Source organism: Coturnix japonica, chromosome 2 (genome assembly GCF_001577835.2).
Source record: "Coturnix japonica isolate 7356 chromosome 2, Coturnix japonica 2.1, whole genome shotgun sequence".
NCBI classification, from domain to species: domain Eukaryota; kingdom Metazoa; phylum Chordata; class Aves; order Galliformes; family Phasianidae; genus Coturnix; species Coturnix japonica.
In genome coordinates, this window is record NC_029517.1 from 75,075,872 (window position 1) to 75,089,668 (window position 13,797).

At 36.8% G+C, this 13,797-nt stretch overlaps 1 protein-coding gene across 3 annotated transcripts in view; it reads left to right on the forward strand.

Moving 5' to 3' along the window:
• Positions 1-13,797, forward strand: part of CNTNAP2 (contactin associated protein 2) — a 559,041-nt gene that overhangs the window by 312,173 nt on the left and 233,071 nt on the right. For all 3 annotated transcript variants that reach the window (XM_015854927.2, XM_015854925.2, XM_015854926.2), the window contains one exon: positions 10,229-10,400. In XM_015854927.2, the coding sequence (XP_015710413.1) occupies positions 10,229-10,400 (172 nt within the window). The remainder of the gene's footprint in view (positions 1-10,228; positions 10,401-13,797) is intronic.

Genomic DNA, 13,797 nt, shown 5'->3' on the forward strand with positions numbered 1-13,797 from the left:
GCAGAAAAAGGCTGAATGTGATTTTACCTTTCTAATCAGACTATAAAAGGACACTGTTTAGGGTAAAACATCCAAAAGATTGAATTTGCCACTTTAATCTTAATGATAACTATGATTGCTGACTGCCCAGATATCAGAAGTATCAAAACCTACCAGCCAATGAAAACAGGGACAAAAACAGCATTTATTCAGTGGTTTCCAGGAGAATGTTAATGTTTTGCAGGAGAAATTCAGAGGACATGCTGCAGCAGTACTTACATTATCCTATGAAATAAATTGGGATAACTTAAAATACTTCTCAACATGCCAGTTATACTTGAATACAGCAAAGATACAGCAAAGCACATTATTTCTACCAATTCTAGCATTCNAAATAAATTTAATTAACTATTTATTATGAGATAGTTTTTCATTCCCTGGGCCTCATGAACATATTTTCTAATATTCATTTTAAGAGGATATTGGTTTTTGTTGTTTGTTTGTAAGAAAGGCAGGAAATATTATTGGATCATGGAAATGTGCTCTCAAAGTTATTTTTGAAATAATGTTTGTTTATTCTTCTGCTTGGAAAGGAGAAGGGAGCTGTGGTGCTTGTTCACAGAAGAGGTTAAATGCAGAGGTCAGTTGGAAACAAAGGCAAAGTACAGAACTGACATGTTCTTTTACTAAACAGATTGTTATACTAAATATTACTCTCGAGAACATATGAAGAGATTTCAAAATGTATATGTAATTCTTTTGACTGAGAGAGGAGCTTGGCTACTTCTATTTTTCAAGAAATTCTCACTGATTTACAAAAAATCCCTCAACAGATCTTTCCTTGTTTACTTTTGTTTTTCTTTCATTTTCTTGTCTTTAAAGGTCTTAGCATTCTGTTTAAAACACTTACCAATTCATCTTTCGATTATAGTAGATAACAATCTGGGTCTCTGGCTGAGTACCTTAGTAGAACACTTCATTTACTGCTCTATCCAGACCCTCTTGGGAATCACACTTGAAGTGTAGACTTAACTGAAGTGTGAATTTCTGTTTGGTTATTGCCATCCAGGTGTTCTTAGCTGAATCACTGGTAATGAGCTAGTATCTGAATTGGAAAGATATGTATTTGAAGGCTGTAGAAAAGGAGTTGGTTTGATGGTCCCATACAGAGGGTCAAAGACTCTATGTTCAGGTGGAAGCTTGTCATGACTAGTGTCCCTCAGAAGTTAGTACTGGGGCCAGTACTCTTCAACATCTTTATCAATGATGTCATGAGTGGGATCAAGCGTACCCTTAGCAAATTTGCTGATGGCACTAAGCTAACTGATGCAGTTGATACAATAGAAGGAACAGATGACATCCAGAGGAACTTGGAAAGGCTCAAAAAAGTGGGCCCATGAGAACCCAGTGAGGTTCAACAAGGCCAAATGCAGGGTAGTATACTAGGGTTGGGATGATCCCAGGTATGTATACAAACTGGGAGAAATACTCATTGAGAGCAGCTCTGTGTAAACAGACTTGATGGTGGATGAAACCTGGACATGAGCCAGCAGTGTATGCTTGTGTCTTGGAGGGCCAAAACTATCTGGGGCTGCATGAAAGTTGGGTGGCTAGCAGTGCAGGGTTGGTGATTTGCTCCATTGTCATTAAACCGCATTTGTAGAATGCATCCAGGCCTGAGTCTCCCAGCACAAGAGCTGTTGTAGTGGATCCAGAGGAGGGCCATGAAACTGATCGGAGAGCTGGAGCCCCTCCTGTGAAGTAAGGCTGAGGGAGCTGGTCTTATTTATCTTTGAGAAGGTTCCAGGGAGACCTCATGGTGGCCTTCCAGTAACTGAAGGGAGCTTATAAGCAGGAAGGGTACTGACATTTCACATTGTCTGAAAGGGATAGGACAAGAGGAATGGCTTTAAACTAAAAGAGTAGGAATTTAGGTTAGTTATTTGAAAAAAAAAAAAAATAATCTTTACTCAGAGAGTGGTCTGTCACTGGAATAGTCTGCCAGAAAAGTTGTGAATGCCCAGTCCCTAGAAGCTTTCCAGACTGGGCTGAATGGGGCCTTGGACCAACTGATCTAGCAGTTGTCAGTCTTACATGTGGCAGATGATCTTGCAAGGTCTTTACCAACTCAAGCCACTGTATGATTCTATGAACACTGAAATTTGAATCATTTGCAAAAAGCTACACTGAACAGATAACTGTTGCAACAACTTTTGTCAAAGGATGAGGAGTCATTTGTAGGTTTGCTTTCCTTTTAATTAACCAAAAACCTTACCAAAATTATTGTCACATTTACTGTACAGTAAGACAATACAAGAGTTACTGATGACAGTTCTAATAGTCCTTTAGCTTATGAAGATAAAGAAGTCTTCCATTAGCAGTGATCTTCCAGTTGGTTTAATTGGCCCTCCGTTTGTGCCACCATTTTAGTGAAGGCTCTGAGCAGATTTGATCAAGCCTACAGCGCTACGCATTAAGCAGCCTGTGAACCTTGGAAATTATTATCTGATTTCCTACTTTGATAAACTTACTATTTAGTGGAGTTTCTATTACTAGTGTTCATTTTTAAAATTAGTTTGTTACATTTGTAATGTTCATATCTCTACAGAGTTGCAGATTAAGTTACTGATAGGAGCTGTGTTTCCAAAAGAAAATTAAAAATAAGTAATCCTTTAACGAGATACTTTCTTTCTTCTTACAATCAAAGTTAGTTGTAACAAGAGGTCAGTGTCCTGAGATAATGTGAATGACAGCCACTGTGGAATCACACTGGGAAACAGTTCCAAATAGTTATTCTTCAACAGCCAGCTTATCAATATGCTGTCTGATTTTTACTTTAATCGATTATATGTAGCATAAATTATAACCAAGTAAAAATGGTTTGTGCCATTTTAGGACAGAGAATATTGTGGGTATAGTTTTATTTTGTTTGTGTGTTTTGGGCTTTTTTTCCCCAGTTAATAATAACATGCTACATGCTTTGTGTCGGCCTGAGAGAAAAGTCTCAGGACTCACCTGAGTCCACTTTGCCCTGAGCTGGCTGTAGCTCAGTTACTGCTTGCAGTTGCCTCCCTGACAAGGGTCTGACCTGGCTGAGCTTCAGCTTGGTGAGTGCCTGGGACAGAAAAGAACAGACAGTGTTCTTGTGTACACAACAGCTGCTCTGTGATTAAGTTATGCTGTTGTGCAGTTTTCAAACTTTCAGTGGGATTTGCTGAAGACAAATGAGATTGGGATGAGAAAATGTATAAAACTAGTCCTGAAGAGACCCAATACTGAAGAAAATCCCATTGTTAATTTCCTCCAACATGATACTGAAGGAAGACTGAAATGGTCAGCCTTAGGACCTAGAGGCAGAACTAACATATGACCAGAGAGCAGAATTGGTACCTGACTTTTTTTTTCTTTTTTTTTTTTTTTTTTAAATAAATAAAAAAAAAAAAATTTTTTTTTTTAAATAAATAAAAAAATACAACACAAATATACTAGGTAATATTAGGCAAGGTTTGGGTTAGGTATTAGTTGAAGCTTTTCCCACAGAGGGTAGTGATATGCTGGAACAGGTTGCTCAAGGATGTAGTGGATTCCCCAACTCTGGAGGCATTCAAGGTCAGGCTGAATGTGGCTCTGGGTGGCCTGTCTGTTGGTTGGCAAACCTGCACACATCAAGGGGCATGAAACTGGATGATCATTATGATCCTTTTCAAGCCAGGCCATTCTATGATTCTGTGATTACCAATGAAGTGTCTCTGCATTAATGAGATCATTTTGGACTATTAGACTGATAACTAGTTCTTGGCTCAGGACACAGATATTATGTTACCTTTTGCCCATAAGACTTTAAAAGTATCAAAATAACTCAAAAGTAACATTGGCGTACTATATTCAGCTAAATTAGTATAACTGACTTTTCACTTCCACGTGGTACATGCAGTACCAAAACTACCAGTTACCATGCTAAACTGTGCAGACACATCAAATACACCACAATGAAAAGATGAATCTTGCAAAATATTGTCTGACTACTAAAGAAATATTTATTCCTTGTGGTTAGTTGAAAGGTGTTCTGGTCCTAATATGCTGGCAATATACAAAGATTAGTTCTTTACTCTCCAATCAGCAAAAGCTAAATCTCAAGGCTAAATTGTCCTTTCTCATTTTTTCTGTGTTTCTTGTCAAAGCTCTGATCTATTAGGTCTCTGTCTTTGAAACACAAACTACATTCTCCTTCATTTGAGTGGACTGCTGAAGTTTTCACATTAAGGCAAAGTGTGTGGTGAGACTAACTGTAAATTCTTAAGAAGTATTTTCCAGAATATTATGAAATTTAAAAAGTGCACCACCACAAGTGGAATCTCCAGGGTCTTGTAATGTGAAAGCCTAGATTTTCTTTCCTTCATCATGGCTTTCCTTATGAAACTGGTATATATTTATCTGCTTCTCTGTCAGTCTGTGTGGAAACCAAGCTGTTAATTCAGCAGTTACTTAGGGATACCCAAATCTTTAGTCTTTCTAAGTTTTCCACATTTTTTCACATACACAGATTCTCATGATTTACTTCATCTTGAAAACTAGACTAAGAAGCCATTTTAAGCTACAAAGAAACATCAGCAAACTTGTTCCTTGTTTACGTGTTCTACAAATAAGTTTTCTTCATTTTCTGAGACTGGTAAGGAATGCCTCAAATCATCATGAGGCAATCAACATCACTTTTTGTGTTTTATATTTTCAAGTATTTCTTTGGAGTTATTTGCCTTTGAATGGGATGGCCTGGAAGTGAAGACTTGATCTGTAAGCAAACATTTTCAGCTTGATACAGGAATCTTGGAGATGATGCCATTGTATCCTGTGAAGGTAAGATACAAGCTGGCATCTCCCTGCTTCCTTGCCTGGAAAATGGGAACAAAGGACTTCCTTTGTTCCCTGAGATCCTGAAGCCAAAAACTGTCACTCCAAAAGTGCAGGCTTGACCACTTTGGACTATAAGTTAGAGTTTGTACTGTCATCTTTAAGTCATCACCAACTGAACAACACAACCTTGGAATACCCAACACTACTGAAGATCAGCACTTGATGCTGGAATAAGCAGTAGTGAACTATCTTGTATATCTGTCTGTCTCATTCTCTGTTTTATTCTCCTGATCTTTTATTCTTGTACTCTTTGTAGTAGCTGTTTCCTAATGTTACATTACCTGTAACATTTATTAATTAGCAAATTACCCAATTTTACTTCCAAATAGGATGTTGGTTGTTGTTAAGAAAGTTCTCAATAAATTGATGAGTCTTGAATGATTCTATTGTGGTAGTGACCTCTGCTGACTAGGGGAGGTACAGCTCAGCAGACAGAAAAAAGATTCACATCCCTTTAAATCTACTTATCTTCCTCCAAAGTGGAACAAGACACTTCACAAATAAGTGCAGGGGGGTTTCTGAAGTCTTTTCATACCATTCTCTTCACTTGATTTGTTACTGAGTCAACATACTACGTACTGATGGCAAGCTTGCATTCCCAAATTCAGTATGCTTTTAAATTATTATTTGCATTAAATAGTGCAAGACTTATTACAGTCTATCATCCACCCTTTGGTAGTATGTTTGTTCTTTATCGTACTCATGGTATTTACTTTTTTCCTCACATCTGCCATACTTTCATTGCCCTAATGAAGAAAGTAAATGTTTTTCACTGTAGCACAAGGTGATAAAATATATCCCATAGTCAGAATGAAGTAAATAACTCAATGCTAGATGAATCTTTACTCCCCAGTTCTTCCAGAACTTTGGGTTTCTTTGTATTTTGGTCTTAAAACTCAGCCTAACTATTCACCTCCAATTAAAAAAATAAAAATAAAAATAGACCTAAGGGCCTTGTCCTTTTACTTATATTTTTCTGAAACGTGTTCCTCTATTAGGGTGACATAAATCTACTACATCATGAAATCTGTTTGCCTAATGATGCAGCTGGTATAAATATAAATATAATTCACAGCATGCAACAGTATGATAATTTTTTTAACAGCCTTTCAACTTCTTCTTTAAAGCAGTTTCAAGGTCATTGTTTAATTGACAAATTTACTCTAAAACAACATGTTTGTAGTAAAATCCTGAGTACAACTATAGAACAAAAATGGATTTGAAAGGGACAGAAAGGAGAGCACTACATACTTTATAACTGTATTAAAATAATATCGAACTGGGACAGAACTCATATCCCAGATTAGAACTCTTCAGGAAAGACTTGCACCAAAACTCAGTGGTTTATTTCTCCCCACAAGGAAGTTTAGATTTTTGAAGAATACATATTTTGTAATGTATGATATCAACTACAGCACAGATTTCTTCGGCTTGTCATCTTAAATTTAAGTAGATGGTATTTTAACTTTGTCTTAACTAAATAACTAACTGTTCATTCATTAACTAGGTATAAACAGACAAAAAATCTCTAACTTGGTGAATCTATCAAATTCTGAATGCACTCCTTCTAGAAATTACTTTTTACATGTGTACGTACTGTACCTTTATTTAATGCATTGAGTAGTTTAATGAACAGAAGTACTTTCTTTAAAATTTTATATATTTTAGGTTAATTATGTATGTATAATGCTGTTGCACTTTCTGCATAACATATTTATTAATGTACATTGAGTCAATATAGAATTGAAGACAACAAAACTGATTCTGCTATATTAAAATTGATGTGGATATAACTTTAAACTTAAGTTCATTACAATTAATAGAATGATTGATTTGCAGGCCTCCAGCTGCAGAATTAGAGATGACAGGCCTTTTGGAGAGCAATTTACAGACTCACTTCCCTCCTTTTTAACCGTGGGCATTATAAGTTCATTCTATTGCTCTTAATAGGTTTGCTTTCAAAATGTTTTACTCCAAAGATTTAATGGTGTTCTCTAAAATATGTCAACCTGCAGCTAACCTAAGAAACTGAACTAAAAGAATCACAGAATCACAGAATCGTAGGGATTGGGAGGGACCTCCTGAGATCATTGAGTCCAACCCCCCTGCCAAAGCATGTTCCCTACACCAAGTCGCACAGGTAGGCGTCCAGGTGGGTCTTGAATATCTCCAGAGAAGGAGACTCCATAACCTCACTGGGCAGCCTGTTCCAGTGCTCTGTCACCCTCACTGTAAAGAAGTTCTTGCGCACATTCATGCAGAATTTCCTATACTCCAGTTTCTGCCCGTTTCCCCTTGTTCTGTCTCCTAAAAGAAGATGCAATGTATTTATCTGTGCAGACATTTTGTATGGTTGTCCTGGGCCTGCAGGCCTTAATACAAGCAATAACAGCCAATGCACGCTATGAAAGTATTTACATGATGCTCTTCACTGTAGGTGTTTCATTGTTCCACAGTATCTCTCAGAAATTTTTATCTCAATTCAAGAATCATTAACAGCAGGCATCCCACTCCAGCTTGCAAATAGCTTTGCATGTTCTACCTGAAAAATGCTGAGCAAGTGACAGAAGCTTGTTTTCTTCATACAGCAACCCCAGCAGATGTATCTGAGAGATGTCCCACCCAGACGTCTCCCCTTTTCTGGGCCCCTAAAGCAGAATTAACAGGCAAAGCTCTCACAACAGCTTTAGCCCTGACTTGATGGATGTCAGCTCTGTCCAGTCGGATGGAATGGAATAGCAGCCATTATATTTTATCCATTACTGCCTTTTAAACTGCTCATCACAGTGTTGTATGTACTTGCAACAAAGCCTCTTAAGCAGCTGAGAAGAATGTCTGGCTGAGAATCGTATTTCCAAAGAAGACAAAACAGATCAGGAATCCAACTGTGGGTAGAAAATTTTGGCCAAGCTTTATGAGTTGATTCATTATTGTTGATTTTTTCCAACAAAACACAAATGACATGCCCAAATTCCCCCTTTGATTCCATAAAGGATTTTATTTTGCTCTGCAAGTGTTTCTAGCATTTTACCAACTTAGGCACCCTACTTCTGAAAAGTAAATGATGACTCCATAATCAACATCTATACTTTTAATGAACTCCTAGAACTGGTGATGATTCACTCCCTTACGCTTTGTGAAATTCACTAGTTTGATGAAAATTTCCATATCGGTTTTTAAGTATTTTGCATACTAGTCTTCTTGGTGCCAGATGCAATGATATTTTATCAAACGTGAGTATTAATTACACCATCATTTATTAATTTTGTAAGCCCCTTTTCCACTCATCACTGTAGTACCATCAGTAGCTATACTAGATATATTGACATATAGGTTAAATTGCTTCAATTGCTTTTTACTGCTTAATATTAATTTAGTTGTACCTTTCATGACACCAATGAAGCCATTACCTCAGTCTCACTGTATTTGTTATCAGTGCCCCTAATGAAAATTGCAAGTAGAGCTACAACTGATGCTACTGTTATTTTCATACATTGCCAAAGCATAAAATTTAAAATTATCAGCTTTACTCTCCAAATCAATCGATATATTTTTTTACTGTTTCTTCAGTTCACCTGGCTCTTAGCCTAGTGAGATAAACTGATTTTAGAACAATGTTTTTTTATCAGAACACATTTAATCTGTCATTCTTTCCATACATTGCTTAATAAACTCACAGTGGGGAAACAATAGTTTTGATTTTTACAGTCAGATTTTCTATCATGTAACTTGTGTTTAAAATGGAGACCATTTGAGTTTTAACTTTCTAAAAATATTTTGTTGAGGAGGCTGACTTTCCACTATTTTGTCATTACAAAGAATTTGTAATACTTGTAAAATATGTAGAATTTGTCAGCATGTTTCTGCATACAGTGTCTTTTTGAACTGTAATCTTTGAAAAATAACATAATTTCCTTGCAAACTAAGCACTCTGTCATATTATTTGTCTTCAATGCACCGCACCCTCCCAGTGTCCCAAGGCCAGTCCATGTTGCTTGGCAGGGCATAGCTGCCACCATGATGATGTAGCAGTGGAGGGCATGGGCTACAGTTCAAGCTGATCTAGGCTGCAGAGAAGGGCAATGAGGCTTGTGAAGGGCTTGGAGAATCAACCCTATAAGGAGAGGCTAAGGAAGCTGTACTGTTTAGTCTGGGGGAAAGAAGGCTGAGGAGAGACCTTATCGCCCTCTTCCAGTACCTGAAAGGTGCTTACAGTGAGAGCAGGTCAAGTCTCTTCCCACTGGTGACAGGTGACAGTATTAGGGGAAATGGCCTCAAGTTGAGCCAGGGCAAGTTTAGGTTGGATATTAGGAAGCACTTCTTTACAGAAAGCATAGTTGAGTACTGGAATAGGCTCCCCAGGGAGGTGGTTGAATCTCCATCCCTGGATGTGTTTAAGAGCCGTTTGGATGTGGTGCTCAGGGATATGATTTAGCAGAGGGTTGTTAAGAGTTAGGGTACTACAGTTAGGCTGTGGCTGAACTTGATGAACTTCAAGGTCTTTTCCAACCTGGGTAATTCTATGATTCTATGACCTTGGTGAACATGCCTGTCAGATAGCCCATGTCTTTTTTCTTACTCTTTACTTAAACATTCTGTTTAAATTAATATGTTGAGGCCAACTATGGTCAAATATTTGTGAGTAGTGGATAAGGCACTGCATTGTCTTTTCCAGGATATTTTTCTCAGGAAAACTAATCCATTCTCCTGTAAAGGATATTCAGCTAAGCAATGATATATAAACAGTCTCTACCTCCCTTAGCCTTTAACTTGAATCAAGAATCTAATTTATTCTCATCTCTTATAAGTAACCCTTATGAAGATTGGCATATAAATATGTTCAGAGCAAAAATGAAAATTCTACATAATGCTCTCAGATTTTTTCAGAAGTAGGAGTGGCTACTTCTAGGTAGGGCTAGTTCTAGGTTTGTAGAAAGTTTTGAGTGCAAGTATTTATTGTATGGGAAGTTGAAATACATGACATAAAAATATAATGAGAAACAGCAATGTGATCCTTAAAATATGCTAAAAGGATTAATATTTATCAGTTCCCTTAAACTGATTTTAAAATGAGGATTAATGAGAAACAATGATATTGGGATGGGAGTGAAGAAAAGTAGCAGAGGACTTCTACTAAGTATTTAAAAAATAATAATAATAATGTAAGAATCAACAGAGAGACTATATAAGTTCTTGCTGGTAGTTCCAGTGACTTAACAGCATTGCAATGAAATCTAAGAACTATACCCCATTTTGACTTTTCCTCTTGTCTATAAAACGTTTGTTTTGATTATCAGTCTGTCAAGGTAATATTGCTATTTCTTCTGCTTCTTTCCAGGGTTTCCTCTACAGATGAATGACTCAGATCACTCACCATTTCACCATTCGTTTCAAGGGTGTATGCAGTTTATTCATGTGGATGATCAGCTGGTGGATTTGCAAGCAGTAGAGCAAGGCCAACTGGGAAGCTTTGCCAATGTCAGCATTGATATGTGTGCCATTATTGACAGGTAAGTCACAGAAACATCACTAATACTCTAATAATGATATACATCCTGCATATTCTAAAAGTATACAGCGATACTGAAAGATACTTGGAAGATATAGATGATGGCTTTAGGTTATGGATTTTGCAGTGCTTGGTGGGAAATTGCATCTCCAGTTTCTACTTTCTCAAGCAGAGGGAGTGAAAAGTGATAGTAAGCCAAATTCAGTTCACATGTCAATAATATGACTGCCTTGAATAAAGAAAACTATCCAAAAAGTCACTCATCTTAGAAGTTTCTCAAGTAGATGTGGTATTGATCATTTTGCAGCCAGAAGTTGTTTCCTGGCTCCATTGCCTTCTGGTATCAATGAATTCCTTGGAGAACTAAAATAAGTGTGTGTGCTTGCATTTATTATCTGAGCATAAACTTATGCATAAACTTGATTAAAATAACATTTAGTTGTTCTGGTTCATTTGTATTTTCCTGTTTTATTTCCCACCAAACTGAGAAGAGTAATTGAGAAGTGACTCAATAATTTCAAAATCTTAACACAGCAGCAGGCTTTTGCTTTGAGATTTACTAATTAAACTTATGTTGACTTCTCATTCTTCTAATTTACAAGTTCTTGTTCTTTAATGAATCTAAAACTATTAATTAAAATGGATGAGGACAGACAGGAAAGGAGTAAGTGACTCAACTCAGATTCTCATGAAAATTACCTAAGTTTGAAATAATTGCAAGTCTGATGGAAAGTTGAACGTGACTTTTTAAATAATTTTCTTTTGAAAGAAACAAAGATCACAAGACTGAAGAATAGAATAGTACCTAGAATAATTTAGGTTACAAGAAGCATCAGGAGTTCATGTGGTCTAGCTTTTGCTCAAAGTGAGACTAACTTCAAAACTACAACATGTTGCTCAAGGTCATTTACATTCTAATTATAAGTATCTCCAATAGTGGGAATTCCACGAATTATCTGACTCCAGATATCATCAGCAGATACCATATAACCATGAATATCCCTCCTTTCTCCTCCTCTTCTTGAGGTATTACTTACTAAGTATGGTGTCATGTGAAATTGCAATATCCCTTTGGTCAGTCCTCTCCCTGTATTTTGGCCATCCCCAGTTTAGACTGGGAGACAGGGTTCTGTGGAGGGAGAACCATATTTCTGTTCAAGACCTCTTCACAGTGGTCAAAATAGTGGAGTATGAAATTAGTGGTGTATTCTAAAGTGCTTATCCACAACAGCAAAGAACCAGTACTGTACTGGCTGCCACTGATCAATAACTACATAATCTCATCCCAGTCAGAATGGGTACAGCAGTTTAATGTTTAAAAAGTGTACTTTGTGGGTTGGCAATGACTTGGGTTTGGCACGTCAGGACACTTTGGATCATTGCTTCTTATGCATGTGTTGAGAGTTGAAAATCATTGCAAAAAGGGGAAATAGATGAAGGGTTGAAGTCAAAGAGAAGAATATATTGTCTTCTACCATACTAACACTAGAAAGGCCTCACGATGTTAGCATTTGATAGTTTGAATTGATTAATCTTATTTTGAATCTTTGATTTCTTGTGGATAATTGGAGGAAAGGATGTGAAGGTACACCTAATTTAGTCTCTGCTTTTCTTGAAGTGAATAAAATTCAGCTCACGGAGTAGTTAGTATTGATCCTACTTAGCCCGATAGGCACTGGCATTAACTCCATCATCAAATTGAAGCTATTCAGAATTAGCCTTTTCAATGTATTACAGTGTTAGTAAAAATACCTGACAATGTGGGTTTATCAGAATCAGAGAAATGCAATGTGATTTTGAAAAATAGAAGCTCTGTCTATGTCAAGCATTTTATTTTCAAAGTGAAATTCATATACATATATACTTTTACAGTATATGCTGTATTTAAATAGTTCATATATTGTAATACAATGATACATGCTAAATATACAATGAATACATTGTGATACATTGAACTATTAATGTAATTTACACATAACATGCATTTTATAATATTACATAGTAAAAATAGACATAATATTTGTTTATATAATACAATGTAATAAGCAATAGTTTTCAGATGTTTATGTATGCTTTATGTATGAAGAGTTACACTGTGTTTCTCCTGCTACCTTCAACTTTGCCATCCCCCTTTATATATGCTAAGTATATACAAACACAAAATTGATATAAAAGTACTTGTAAACAATAAATATAACCAACATAAGAATTTATATGTAAAACAAAATTTCAAAGCATGTCTTTTTCTGCTTTCTATACACTAGTAGATTGTGCATCAAGCAGAGTAACAGTTTTACAATCACTGGAAATTAGAAGAGTGTGCATATTAACTTTAGGTTTTGTTTTTGTTTTTTTTTGTTGTTGTTGTTGTTTTTGTAATAACTGAGATTCCACCTAGTTTGTTGCTTTCCCATGAACCATTTTATTTCTTTGTATCTTACCTTTTAAGAGAAACTCCTACTGAGAAGTAGTAGTGTCAAGCTTTAAAATATAACTGTATTTTCAAGTCTGTCTTATTTCAAATAAGATTTTTACAATGACTCTTAACAGTATGTCATTATGTATAATAGCATATATTGTATATTTAGCTAAGTACCATGTGTGTTATTTGCTATCTTAACTTCATTGCCTTTGAAAGAGGTGGATATTTATGCCTGTGTGTATGATGGAAATAATACAAGTATAGTATTGTATGGTTGGTATAGTAAAAATACAGTTGGAAATAAAAACTCAGAGTGTAACTAAGGAAAAGAACTCACCAACTCTGAGGCCTTCTAGATTGGTTCTCACCAATGTCGAGGCTAGCTGTAGGAACTCCACAAAGGACCCGTCTCCAGAAAGAGATGCTACCTTAGTGGTAGTCAGCCCTTAAATGGGATCTGGGAGAGGTGGAGACAAGCTCTACCCCTTCCAGGAGCACAGCTGAATTACCTTCACCTGTGCTCCCACAGCTGACACATTGCTTGCCTCAGATGGTTAATCAGAGGTTCAGGCTGTGATCAACTGTTTCCCCTACACTCCACACCTTCACAGCATGAACAAAAGATTAGGTGAGCTTTTCCTTATTACAGAGCTCCAACATATTTCCCATCGTGATGCGTGTTGACACAGTCCGAGCGATTATGGAAGTTCATGGTCTTCCATGGGCCAGTGCTTGATTGATGTTACTGGAGACAAGCAATCGTGTTTCATAAGTCCCATCTGGGGTGCCACTAAGTATCTCATGCATTCTGGTGGTTCTAGAAGCTCACAGACTCAGGGAGAGTAATACAGATGTTTCAAAGGCACCTGGAGGGGAAGGTCTGCCCTCCACCATACAGGCCATAATTTTATCTTGAGTCAATACTTCATCTTGTACCAGGACTTGCCCTGGTTGCCAATACCATACCCTTTGGCCA